Source organism: Lampetra fluviatilis, chromosome 54 (genome assembly GCF_964198595.1).
Source record: "Lampetra fluviatilis chromosome 54, kcLamFluv1.1, whole genome shotgun sequence".
Lineage (NCBI taxonomy): Eukaryota > Metazoa > Chordata > Hyperoartia > Petromyzontiformes > Petromyzontidae > Lampetra > Lampetra fluviatilis.
Window position 1 is genome coordinate 8,392,791 of NC_136328.1, and position 14,676 is coordinate 8,407,466.

At 43.3% G+C, this 14,676-nt stretch overlaps 1 protein-coding gene across 1 annotated transcript in view; it reads left to right on the plus strand.

Moving 5' to 3' along the window:
* LOC144949510 (NFX1-type zinc finger-containing protein 1-like) overlaps window positions 1-14,676 on the plus strand; it is a 40,633-nt gene that overhangs the window by 3,692 nt on the left and 22,265 nt on the right. The window contains exon 2 of the mRNA XM_078879434.1: window positions 14,586-14,664. Coding sequence (XP_078735560.1) covers window positions 14,586-14,664 — 79 coding nt within the window. The remainder of the gene's footprint in view (window positions 1-14,585; window positions 14,665-14,676) is intronic.

Here is a 14,676-nt window from a genome sequence, read left to right on the forward strand (position 1 = left end):
AAGTCACTTTAAGATGTTTTCTTGTTCATGATTTTTGTTTGTTGCGGTTGCACCCGATTCAAGAGCCGAATGGCTCACGGGGCTATACCAAAGAAATGAAAATAAATAAATAAACGGATGTGTCCTTGTTGGTGGTTACCTGTCACTCAACCAAAGGGCGGGGCTACGCGGGCGGTTGTGGGAGGGGGCTACCGGGGTAGTGGGCGGGGCTACCGGAGTAGTGGGCGGGCTCGCGATTAGGTGGGCGTGGCTATGTAGAAGTGGGTGTGTCCTGGTTGAGCCTCCCAAGAGCGTGGTCGTGTTGCTGCTGTGTTGTTGGGACACAGTGACACTGTGTAACAAACGTGTCCCTGGGTAGTAACTGTTATTTCCTAATTGCTTAAGCCTCAACAGTACAGAAAATGGCTTATTCCCCACAAACTTTGCTTTTGTGACCAGGACAGTGATATTTTTTTATTTACATATTTTCAATGAGAAAACGTGGTGTGCATTTGTGTAATTTCTTCACATAACGTCCTGGTCACAACAGCAAAGGTTTGTGGGGAATAATGTCCATCTTATATACTTTTTAGGCATAAGCAATTAAAAAATAACACTTACTCCCCGGGGACAAAAATCGTGTTACATAGTGTCATTAATTAGTGGTTTGTGTTGAGGGTGGTAATGGGGAGTGGTGGGTGAAGGCCCCACGTGCCAGCAGTTTAATCAGTTGCTACATTTCTGCTTGTGTGTACGCATGTTAACCTACTGTTACCAACTCAACGTTAATGCGCGAAAATCCCGACGGGATCTCGGAAGCTAAGCAGGAGTTGAGCCTGGCTAGAACTGCGGCTGTTGCGGGCGTGGGGCTTGCGAGGTCGTGGCCGAGAGATGTCGGTGCCGAGTGTCGCTGCACGCATCACAAATTCTAATTGAGAATAAACCCATGCCCAACGAACCCCTTTGCGGCTTGTTTGACCGTCTCGGCGTGAGGAGGCGGAGGGTGGCGTTGGAGGTGGTGCCGCATCACCCAGCAGTTCCATTCCCAGGCACGAGCAACATCCGTGGCGGGTGATGTATTTAACCGGTCCTGGGTCTCGCCTACCTCGCAGACCCTTACGGAGCTGCGTGGGGAAGTACGGTCAAACAAGCCCCACACGACTGACACGGGGACAGGGGAGGCCTTCATCCAGCAGTGGATTGACAGAGGCGGCGAATTAGTGCGAATGTCAGTTTAGCACGTAGGCTTTCGCGACAAATATTGTTCATAATCAACGTTTTTGGGTTAGATCACGTTATTTATAAATGTGTCGTAACCCTCCACCACCCGACACGGCCAATCAGCAAAAAAGTGTCACGTTGACAAAAGACAAATAGTTCACTGCTTACAAATTGTAAATGTTGTGGTTTCACGCTTCAACGCTTCAACACACCGGTGGGCTAAAGCAGTGAACTATTACTGGTAGGAACGAAGTGAACCAGCCTACAATAGATTATATCGTCCGTCCGTCCGATGTCCGATTAGGTGTAGCAACATCGCCCCCTACTGCAAACACTTGGCAGGACCCTACAAAAACCTTTAGACTCGGCGATGCTTTCCTGGCTAAACAAGTGTAACATTCCCTTATTTTATAATTCCCTGAGATTGCTTTTAATTAAAAAACCTTTAGACTCGGTGACGCTTTCCTGGCTAAACAAGTGTAACATTCCCTTATAATTCCCTGAGATAGCTTTTAATTAAAACATTTTAATTAAAAATGAACTCACAGCGGCCTAAAGCCTACAGCTAGGCCTAAAGCCTAGAACTAGGCCTCAAACTCTCCCTTCGTATCGTACCCCCGTGTGTGTGAAAGGGAGTTAATGTTTAACCATGTTACATTCCCTGATGTTTTTAAATAGAAACATTTACATTTAAAGCTTTTACATTAATAATTAAAACATTTAAATTATAAATTAACTCACAGCGGCCTCAAGCCTACAGCTAGGCCTAAAGCCTAGAACTAGGGCTCAAACTCTCCCTTCGTATCGTCCGATTAGGTGTAGCAACATCGCCCCCTACTGCAAACACTTGGCAGGACACTACAAAAACCTTTACACTCGGTGAGGCTTTCCTGGCTAAACAAGTGTAATAATACATGATGTTTATATTCTTTGGTTATTCGTTCCTACCAGCCCATCCCGCAAGGACCTGTTTGTCTTTTGTCAACGTGACACTTTTTTGCTGATTGGCCGTGTCGGGTGGTGGAGGGTTACGACACATTTATAAATAACGCGATCTAACCCAAAAACGTTGATTATGAATATTGTGAATGTGATGAAAGTTGGTCTTGGTGGGCGTAATGTAAGTAGGTGTGATTGATGCTTACAGAGGCTATTAATAGAGCTACCTCACTTGGTACAAAGTGTCTCTGCTTATGAGAGCTGTGGGCTATGTTTGTCTTCCGATGCAAACTCATGACTCATCACTGTAAATTCATAATTCCTGTGCTGTGAATAGCCTTCTGCAGTCAGCTGCTGTCTTTAATATTTGTCTGCGGGAAATTCCTAAAGAATGCTCGATAAGTTGGTCTTTAAAGACCCTGTGAGTTCATTAGCAAAGCATTGCATTGTTTAGCAGTCGTGTGAACATTTTGTGTATAACGAGAATTCAGATTGTCACTGTGATGGCGTGTGTGTTTGGCCAGTTGTGTCTGCCCTTGCAAAAGGTATAGCGAATATCGGATTTTCTCGCTCGGTTAAATGAATGACATCAATATATTGTGGTTACTCTTTCAAAAAGCGATTTCTGACGTTAAATACAGTGACCCACTGATTTCAAATGCCATCTCAGTTCACGCAATAGCAAAATGTTTTAGCAAATCGCACCGGCTTCGTTGGGGGCCGTCCATAAATGACGTCACGCACCTAGAGGGTGGAGGGGGGTCAGACATTTGTGACGATGTGTGACGAGGGGGGAGGGGGGTTTGAGAAATGTGACGTCACATCAAAATGCACAACTTAAAAAATATATATACTTAATTAAATAGAATTGTTATAACAACACTAATTTGTATTAATTTTCATTATACATTTTTTGATTATTTAAATGTATTGAGGTCACCTTTTATTTTTAGCATAGATTATATTATAATTTTAAATACTCTCTGGTTCTTTCGGTAAAGTCATGTAGGTATACAATTAAATTAATTAAATCACGACGTTTCGGGCGCAACACAAGCATCCATCATCAGGTGGGACAGCCACAGCAAGAAACAATTGCTGAAGTGGGCAAAAGGGCTGCTTGTAACAAGAGGCTATATAGGTAAGAGAGGGGGGAGGAGCCAGGGAGGAGAGATAGAGAGAGGGGGGGAGAGTGGGGAGCTGCAAGCTCGACAAAATGCTGGGGCTGGGAAGTGAGCGGGGCTGGGGGTAGGAGGCTGAAGAAACTGGAGATGCGGATATGAAGGCAAACTATAAAGCAGTTAAGGTTTTACCTGGTTAATAACATCCTTCCAATGGTTGCTCAATTTGTATCCATCTTCTCGGTTGAAGTTATGCCTATGTTTAATTATCTGGATGGCTTCATGAACACACCTTTGATAATAGCCTGAAGGTTTGCAGAGCACCTTGTTCTCGGAAAAAACAATATCATGAGAGCCCACAGTGTTATAGCAATGGTCGGCCACGGCAGAGGTATTAATCCTGCCGTGTTTCAGATCTGACTTGTGCTCGCGAACACGGTCCGAGACATGTCGTTTCGTTTCCCCAATGTAACAATAACCACAAGTGTAACTTAGTTTGTAGACTCCAGGATATTGCATGTCAGGAATGACATCCTTCATAGATGGGATTACATCACGGATTTTGTGTACTGTACTGAATCGGACCTGGGTCTTGTGTTTGTTTAAAGATTTTGGAAATCTTTAAACATCACAGATGTGACGTCACCGCTCACTTGTGCAATATATTATATCCATTATTTCCCCCCCAAATAAAAAAAAAAGTATATTTTTATACTTTTTACATTGTGTACAGTATGGAAGCTAGCCACATGGAAAATTTAAAGTTTGTAGCCTAGTATATAATATTCATTATTAGTATATAATATTCATTATTTCCCCCCCAAACCCAGCCGCTAATTTGTGCGGGATACGCGGCCTAGCGGAGGGTGGGGGGATCCGTGACGTCAGCAGGCACACTGTGTAACGCTGCCGTTACAAAAAAGTCTATTTTTAAAATACAAAAGTCTATTTTTATACTTTTTTCCATTGTGTACAGTCTGGAAACTACCCACATGCCACATTTCAAGTTTGTTGCATGTCGGGAAGTATGCTAAACATTTAGAATAGACACACATATTCACAAATTTCCCTTTTTTATATATATAGATGAAGGGATACTACTTCGTCAGGAAGAGGAAGTGCAAATAAACTTTTAACGCAGTCGTTATATTAAAACAATAGTTTCGAATAATGATTTTAAAAAGTAAGTACTATTATTCCTGTCATGACAATATACATAATTTTAAAGCACACACATTTGTTTATTAAATATGAATTTTTTATATCAGTTTTACATTTTTATACTATTATTATATTACGATAACATTTATGGTACTATAGAGAGAATAGTTTTTGGGTACAAATACATCAAACAGCCTTTTTCGAGCATGGAGGGATAATTAATATACGTCATTCGACAGGCGGACAATAGCCAACGCGTCCTGCATGATTCATTAATTATTCCTCCATTAAATTTTTGTTCTTTATACCCAGAAAATGGCGTCATGCTTCTTTTCGACATTGTCCTACTATGAACCATGAGTGACTGAATTTAACCATTTAGGATCTTAACTAGTTAGGATTTAACTATGTTATTCCCTTATGGAAATGAAAAAAAATTAACCCGCTCACGATTCAGTATATCGTGTGCACGATTTAGTATTTTACGCGCAAAAAATAAATAGTTTTTTTTTATTCCATGAAGGAGAATTTTGCTTCTCCATGGGAGAATGAAGAAGCATAAATTTTCTGATTTTTTTTTTATGATTGCTATTAAACATTTTGATTCTAATGATTCTATCAGGGATTTTCATTCTGTGGAATGAATATGTGATTGTTATAATTGTACTCTCTATTTTGCTTCGTTCTACTACAAAGTTTCAAGTATTTTTTATACTTATAATTACTTTTAATATTTTATAATTATAAGAGAATTTCAATATAATATTCTGAACATCTGCAGTTTTAGTTAGACGATGAATATTTTCAAGTGAATTTTATGCTAAAGTTCAGCTTTCCAACGCCTCCTTTTTAATACATGTTTTCCCCTACAACATCAGAGTGCAGCGCCACATTAAATACGCACTACAATGACAATAGTTTAAAGTGATTTGAAGCATGTTTAATTTTCAAAATGGAAGTATGGTTTGAGGGGGGGGGCAGAGCTTTGTGACGTTATATTTTGAGGGGGGTCTGACTCTTTGTGACGCCGTGTGACGAGGGGGGGAGGGGGGTATAAAATCGGCTAAAATCGCGTGACGTCATTTATGGACGGCTCCTTATGGCAGAGTTTATCGGTCAAGTATTAAACGTTTTAATACGTGTATTGATCTCAGTGGGAGACGTGTACAGGCGTCCCATCAAACGTGGAGCTGTTGGCCCAACGTTGGACCAACGGTTCTAACCATATGCCAACGTTGGCTCAACGTTGCATGTTTACTGGGTTTGAATTAAAATGTTGTTTTCTCGATGGAGTAATTTCTGCCCTTTTATATTATTTTAGTGGGGTACCTATCCAGTACATGGGTCTCCTTGCATATCTAAATTATATTTATTGGTTCAACAACAACAACGCAAAGCATTGCCGTGCCAGGGATGTCGGAGTTTCCCTCCGTCAACGAACACCGGTGCCGGATGGATTATCTCCACAGATATTCGGCTCTTGGTTGTGGCGCGTCACTTTGTTGTTCGGAATGACGAGCACGCATCAGCCGTGGTCATAACACAAGGTCGGCCGCCTGTTTTGTAAACGTCAGAAAATCACAAGAACAGGAAAATTGTGCATCGCCAAAGGCATGCACGGTTTCAAGTTTCAGGTGTGTGAGTCTATATGTGTGTGTGCGTCGATATGTGAGTGTGTAAGTCGATGTATGTGTGTGTGTGTGACTCGATAAGTCAATGTGTCTGTGTGCGTTGATATATGTGTGTGTGTGAGTGGATGAGTTTGTCTGTTCGTCGATGTGTGTGTGTACGTCCGTGTGTGTGTATAAGTCGATGTGTGTGTGTGCAGATCGATGTGTCTGTGTGTGTTAGTCGATGTGTGTGTGTGTAAGTCCATATGTTTGTGTGTGTGTAGTTCCATGTGTGTGTGAGTCTATATGTGTGTGTGTACGTCGATATGTGTGTGTGAGTCTGTGTTAGTCGATGTGTGTTTGTGTAAGTCCTTATGTGTGTGTGTAGGTCCATGTGTGTGACTCTATGTATGTGTGTGTTAAAGTCCATGTGTGTGTGTAAGTCGATGTGTGTGTAAGTCGATGTGTGTGAGTCGCTGTGTGTCTGTACGTCGATATGTGCGTGTGTAAGTCCATGTGTGATTAGTCGATATGTGTATTTGTGGAAGTCCATATGTTTGTGTGCAGTTCCATGTGTGTGTAAGTCGATGTGTGTGTGTGTGTGCGTCGATGTGTGTGTGTGTGTGTACGTCTATATGTGTGTGTAGGTCGATGTGTGTGTGAGTCTATGTATGTGTGTGTGTGAGTCGATGTGTGTGTGTGTACGTCCGTGTGTGTATAATTCGATATGTGTATGTGAGTAGATGTGTGTGTGTAATTTGATGTGTTTGCGTTAGTCAATGTGTGTACATGGTGTGTGTGTAGACAACTAATATTTAACAATTAAGTTAGTAATTTTTACAATAATAATGTGTGTGTCTAAGTACATGTGTGCGTGTGAGTCGATGTGCGTGTCTGCGTCGATGTGCGCGTCTGCGTCGATGTGTGTGTGTGTATAGGTTGATGTGTGCGAGTGTGAAATTACGATTTAAAGCTTTCGTGACTGCAGGGATTCATCTTCTTGGTTCTTTCGGTAAAGTCACGTAGAAGGGAAGTAATAAAATAATAAAAATAAAACATAAAATAATTCTCACGACGTTTCGCCCACAACGCAAGCAGCCGTCCTCAAGTGAAAACCAGGTCTGTCGAGGTGACAGCGTCTGAATGAAACAGCACCATGCTTGGAGCATATATTTAAGCTGGGTTGGAAAGGGGGGAAAGGGCACCTTGACAAAATAATTTGCATATCAAGAGGAATTTAGCATATTTATGGGAAATGCAGGTATGTGATTAGTACTACTTATGCCCGTGCAATATGCAGGATTAGCAGCATCAAAGGGAGGGGATATGGTAAATGCAGGTATGTGATTAGTACTACTTATGCCCGTGCATTATGCAGGATTAGCAGCATCAAAGGGAGGGGATATGGGAAATGCAGGTATGTGATTAGTACTACTTATGCCCGTGCATTATGCAGGATTAGCAGCATCAAAGGGAGGGGATAGGGGTAGCATTAACAAAGGGAAGGAGTGTTAATAGTATGTAGCTGCAGTAACTAAAACCACCACGTAAACAACTAAAGTATAAACTACATAGTATCATCAGTATACTAAATATACTCTACAATAAGCTGAGTTACTAACAGTAAGTAATACATTACAATTCTACGTCGTAAAACATATACTATGCTTCAATCTAAACTTTATTCTCTTACATCACACGAGTCTACACCGGACTATATACTGCCATAGACAAACCCAACATTAAATCATATACTGTATTGTTATAAACCAATTACGATACTATATATTACTTTGTACATTGTATTAAGCATATACAATTTTTATACTATTTGTCATTATACACTGTACCATTGACCGTCGTGTGAAAGATACTAAGAGGAAGCAACGAAATATGTCAATGGGAGAGTAGTGGTAGGAAACTTGCAGCGGAGCAAAGAATCCATTCCCTGTGGAGAATATAATGCCAGTGAGTGGAACGCGGTCTGAAAGTCACCGTAAACGTAAACACAATCAGTTAAGATCCGAAATGGTTTATTACGCCCTTCCAATGATTGCTAAGCCAGAATCCATCTTCTCGGTTGAAATTGTCTCTTGTGTTTGTATATGTAGATCGCCTCATGAACGAATCTCTCATGGTAGCCAGATGGCTTGCAGAGAACCTCTACTATCAACTCCCCCACCTACAAACTGGCTCGTTTTTGTCTGAAATCCTACAGCCTTTCACTGGAAAAAACACCTCTGCCGTACTAAACTCTACTGACCTGGTATCGACAATCAAGGGGATTTCCCTGTCCCCAGACGACCTGCTTGTCAGTTTTGATGTGGTTTCCTTATTCACCAAAGTTCCTGTACCTGACACCATCGCAATCATTGAAGACTTGGTTCATCAAGGACTGAATACTGGGGTACCCCCTTGGTGAGACACTGCTTAACCAATACATACTTCACCTGGAATGGAACTTTCTACAAGCAAACTTAGGGCACCCAAATGGGCTCCCCCCTATCTCCGGTTGTAGCCAACGTTTTCATGGAGAAATTTGAGACTGACGCCATCCAGACTGCCACTCTACGCCCGACCTTATGGAAGAGGTACGTAGATGACACTTTTGTCATCTGGCCACATGGCCGGCCTGCTCTAGACCAATTTTTCGACCACATCAATTCCATACACCCAGCCATCAGATTCACCATGGAAGTCGAAAAAATGGCAAGCTACCCTTTTTGGATGTCCTAATTAAAAGGAGACCTGATGGTTCAATGAGCCACTCTGTCTACAGGAAAGCCACCCATACGGATGCTTACCTAAAACCGGATTCCCACCACCATCCATCCCAGAAGAATTCCCTCATCAAGACTCTATACCATAGAGCCCAATGCATATCCGACCAGGAACACATTGCCAGTGAACTCAAACACGTACGCCAAGCTCTTAAGGCTAATGGTTACTCCGACTACACAATCCGCAAAGCCATCATTCCAACCATCAAGAAGGATCCTGTTGAGGAGCCTTTCAAGACCATCACCTTACCCTACATTGCTGGGGTCACAAAAAAGATCTCCAAAATCCTGATAAAACACAAGATCCAGGTCTGATTCAACACAGTACATAAAATCCATGATCTAGTCCCGTCTGTAAAAGATGTGGTTCCAGACATACAGTTCCCTGGCGTCTACAATCTAAGTTGCCTCTGTGGTAGCAGTTACATTGTAGAAACCAAACGACATGTCTCGGACCGCATCCGTGAACATAAAGCAGACTTGAAACACGGTAGGACAAACACCTCAGCCATGGCAGATCACTGTTACATTTCAGTGGGCTCACATGATATTGACTTCTCCAAGACAGAGGTTCTCTGCAAGCCATCTGGATACCATGAGAGATTCGTTCATGAGGCGATTTACATATATAAACACAGAGACAATGTCAACCGAGAAGATGGATTCTGGCTTAGCAATCATTGGAAGGACATAAACCATTTCGGATCTTAACTGATTGTGTTCACGTTTACGGTGACTTTCAGACCACGTTCCACTCACTGGCATTGTATTCTCCGCAGGGAATGGATTCTTTGCTCCGCTGCAAGTTTCCTCTCACTACTCTCCTATTCACATATTTCTTTGCTTCCTCTTAGGATCTTTCACACGACGGTCAATGGTACAGTGTATAATGACAAATAGTATAAAAGATTTATATGCTTAATACAATGTACAAAGTAATATATAGTATCGTATAGTGAATATATAGGAGTGTGATATACATTAGGGTGGGTAGAATAATACATAGTGTAATATTACAATGTATAAGGTGGTTTATAGCAATACAGTATGTAATTTAATGTTGGGTTTGTCTATGGCAGTCTATAGTACGGTGTAGACTCGTGTAATATAAGAGAATAAAGTTTAGATGGAAGCATATTATATTTTTTACGACGTAGAATTGTAATGTATTGCTTACTGTTAGTAACTCAGCTTATTGTAGAGTATATTTAGTATACTGATGATACTATGTAGTTTATACTTTAGTTGTTTACATGGTGGTTTTAGTTACTGCAGCTACATACTATTAACACTCCTTCCCTTTATTAATGCTACCCCTATCCCCTCCCTTTGATGCTGCTAATCCTGCATAATGCACGGGCATAAGTAGTACTAATCACATACCTGCATTTCCCATAAATATGCTAAATTCCTCTTGATATGCAAATTATTTTGTCAAGGCGCCCTTTTCCCCCCTTCCAACCCAGCTTAAATATATGCTGTAAGCATGGTGCTGTTTCATTCAGACGCTGTCGCCTCGACAGACCTGGTTTTCACCTGAGGACGGCTGCTTGCGTTGTGGCCGAAACGTCGTGATAATTATTTTATTATGTTTTATTTTTATTATTTTATTACTTCCCTTCTACGTGACTTTACCGAAAGAACCAAGAAGAAGGTGTGTGTGTGAGTCGATGTCTGTGTGTGAGTCGATGTGTGTGTAAGTTTATGTATGTGTGAAAGTCGATGTGTGTGCGTGGGTCCGTGTGCATGTGTCTTAGTCGATATGTGTGTGTAAGTCTATATGTGTGTGTGTAGGTCAAAGTGTGTGTGTGACTATGTATGTGTGTGTGGAAGTCGATGTGTGTGAGTCGATAAGTCAATGTGTCTGTGTGCATCTGTGTGTGTGTGTGCGTAAGTCGATGTCTGTGTGTGTGCGTCAATATGTGTGTGTGAGTCTGTGTGTGTGTGAGTCAATTGTGTGTTAGTCGATATGTCTGTGCGTAAGTCTATGTATGTATGTGTGTGTAAGTCCATGTGTGTGTGTAAGTCGCTGTGTGTGTGTAATTCGATCTGTGTATGTGTAAGTGGATGTGTGTGTGTAAGTCGCTGTGTGTGTGTAATTCGATCTGTGTGTGTGTGTAAGTGGATGTGTGTGCGTAAGTCGATGTGTGTGTGTGTAGGTCGATGTGTGTGTACGTAAGTCGATGTGTGTGTGTGTGTTAGTCAATGTGTGTGCGTGGTGTGTGTGTGTAGACAACTAATCATTTCAAATTAAGTTACTTAATTTTACATCTATAATGTGTGTGTGTGAGTCGATGTGCGTGTGTGAGTCGATGTGTGTTTGTGTGTAAGTCTGTGTGTGTCAGTCGATGTGTGTGTGTACGGCGATGTGTCTGTGTGTGTGAGTCTATGTGTGTGTGTGTGAGTGAGTCGATATGTGTGTGTAAGTCTACGTGTGTGTGTGTGTGTGTGTGAGTCGATGTGTGTGTGTGTAATGGTTCTATAGAGGCGCACACAGTGAACTTGGGAGGCAACACTATTTATTATTAACACAATAGGTAACTCTTAACATAGGGTGGTGACCACCGACCTATCCTCACTAACACACACCATAAGTCGCTCACACTGACTCTCTGATACGACTAGCGTGGCCAAGCCAGGAGGCTACTGGTTGACCACGCTGACTTGAGGCTTGACTCTTCTTCCTCACGAGGCATCTTCATGAGGCATCTTCATCCTGGACCCGAGCAGCCTCGAACCCGGTGCGGAGGCCACTTATACGCGCCTCGGCATGTCCGGGCCACACCCCGGCCACGCCCACCTTCAAGAACTCTCGAGAAGGTGACCACGTGGCCCCCAGGGTGCCCCCGGCCCCCACCTTGATCCAGTCACGTGTCCAGCCAGGTTCATCCAGAGTGCCACAGCCTCACACAATGCCCGCGGTACTGACCCACGGCCTCCAGACCCCTCGACCCGGCCGTGATGTTATTCCCGCATCCAGACGTGATGATGTCATGTGTGTGTGTGTGGACCCGTGTGGTAGTGATGCTCCCCGCGTAGTGACGTCACGCATGTGTGTGTAGGTCAACACGGTAGTGACGCTACAAATCACTACATGTGTAAGTCCATGTGTGTGTGTCTAAAGTCGATTTCTGTATGTGTGAGTCCATGTGTGTGTGTAAGTCGATGTGTTTCTATGTGTGTGGGTCGATGTCTGTGTGTAAGTCGATGTGTGTGTCTGTCTTTTTCGCCCTGGCAATGCCGGGTACTTCCCACTAGTATAATATATACAGTAGAACCTCTGGTCACGAACGCTTATGACCACGACCAAATCGGGTTCCGACCAAAAAATTCACAACATTTTTTTATCTGGTCACGAACGCAAACTCGGGTGGCGATCAAACACGGCCGCGGTCGATTTCCCCTTCCGCGCCATTTTTTTTTGTAAGCGCCAAAATTTCATGTTGTTTGTTTCAACAAACAACACAAAACTTAACAGTTATATATATTCAGAGCCGGCCCAGCCACTAAGCGACCCTTGCAATTGCAAAGGGCCCCGTGGCCAGCAGAGGGCCCCCTAGAGTCACTCCTAGCTTGTGGGTGAAAAAAATCATACATCAAAGGGGCCTCCAACCAAATTTTGCTTAGGGCCCCCAATGGTCTAGGGCCGGTTCTGTATATATTACTTTTGTTATAAGCGCCAAATTTCCTGTTGTTTGTTTACAACAAACAACACAAAACGTAACAGTTATATATATAACTTTTGTTATATAAAATTCCTAGTAATATATTAATTTTGTGAGTGTAGTCATACCCTTCCCCTCCCCCCTCATTCAAGCCGTAATTTAGAGAGCGAAAGCGCTGAGTACGTAAATCGCTAACATAAGAACCCGTTAATCATTCATACGATGATGCGGTGAAGTAAACGTTCATACGATATTACGGTGAATGCTTCCAAAAACAATACTGTACCCAAATATTACTGTTAACTTACTTTCAATAGAAACATGAATTGCTCATACGAATATTCTCTTTCTCAGAATGGACCGACTGATGTAGCAGACGAAACAATCATCTTGTTGAACGATTCTAAACCTTGTAGCGGCAATGTTAGTTTTCTCTGTTGTTCAAGGTTTTCTTAGTGTTATTCAATGGTTTTACATTTAGTTTACTATTACACTGTGAATTCTATGGCATAATTAATATTTATATACAGTTCGTAGGAGTCTGGAACGGATTAATCGTATTTACATACAATCCAATGGAGAAATTAGGTTCGAGTCACGACCAAATCGGGTTGCGACCAAAGTTATGGAACGAATTATGGTCGTGACCAGAGGTTCTACTGTATGTTGAACTTCTTTAGCCCCGTACATAGCCCAACCATGCTAATTGGCGGTGCAGGAGAATGGAGACGGGGGAAGGAGACGGCAGGAAGGAGACGCGGAGAAGGAGATGGGAGGAAGGAGATTGGGGAGGGAGACGTGGGGGAAGGATATGGGGGAAAGGAGATGGGGGGGGGAGGGAGATGGGGGGAGGGAGATGGGGGAAGACGGGGTGTGGGGAAAGAGGAAGACGGGAGGAGGGACACACTGATTTGAGTGGAGACACCGTGGCTTTTATTAATTCCCAAAATGTTCATTGGGGTGGGGAGTGGCAGCACTACGAATCCGGTTCCTTGAGTTTGATTTACTGCCGACATCAGTGGTGAGTGATACGTGAAATGGTTCAGGAGCTCCTTCCTTCACCAAATCGCACTCACCAGATTGGTGAAGTACGGTCAAACAACCCACCAACATTCACACGCCATTGAGAAAGCCTTCATTCAGCAGTAGTCGAGTTTAATTTGGTTGACCAGGAGAGAAATGGAGAGACCAGGATGAGTCTAAATCGCACGAGTGAGGACCTGGGGTTGTCACCACAACTGTTATTGTTTGCTGGCCCAAGTCTCCCTTGACAGAGATCTGCATGGCTCTCTGGCTTCTGACTTCCAACAAATCAAAACAAGTCTCGTGGATCAACACAGGGATGTACACATGCACGTGGTTACCCTTAGTGGTTTGTGCCTGGTTTACTTGCTAACATCTACGACTTTGTCAATGTACGCCAGATCTTTTGTGAATACATGCCGACTATCTGTTCCACAAAACGATGAAGGAAGTGCTTGCATCTAACTTGCACCGCTTGATGTTCGGCACGGTCATATCACACGGTAACACTTGTTTGTTATACAAACTCTGAGGCGCTTTGATGCCCGACGTTTCGCACCACGCACTGGGAGCTTATTCAGGGGTTGACTTTATACCAATGGGTGGACAGAGGCGGGCCTCCTGGCAATTGTGGCGGCGTCCCCGTAATGTAAACGTGGAAAGGAAAAAGTTGTGAATTATCAATATTTTGCGTGCGACGTGCAAAGCACACCTACATCCAAAGGAGGAGTCAACCGACTGGTTGACGGGCACGCTCTTCAACCCAAGGAGCGGTGACGTAGCCCAGCGTTCGCGCGTGTCGTTGCTTGTCGCAGGCTTTCGCGGTTTGAATCCGGCAGGATTTTGCTGGTTGATTCTGCGGTTGTGCGCGTGAAACGTAAAGTAACACACGCATGCCGTCCGTGAGACGACGCGTAGCAACATCGCCCCTCCCCCCCCTCAATGCCACCGCGAAACCGCTGCTGACTGTATGTATTTGTGAAACATTGCACCTTAGTGCCCACGCTATGAGAACAGCGTGATTACCAGATCTACTGATGGCTTGATGCTGTTAAGGTGCTGAGTGGTTCTCCTCTCGTCATGCAGAATCGCGCAAGGCACAGAAGGGTCGCGCCCATTTTGCCTGTCATGATGGCGGAGGAGTCTGGCATCGACCGAACTGCCGGTGAGTTCCCTG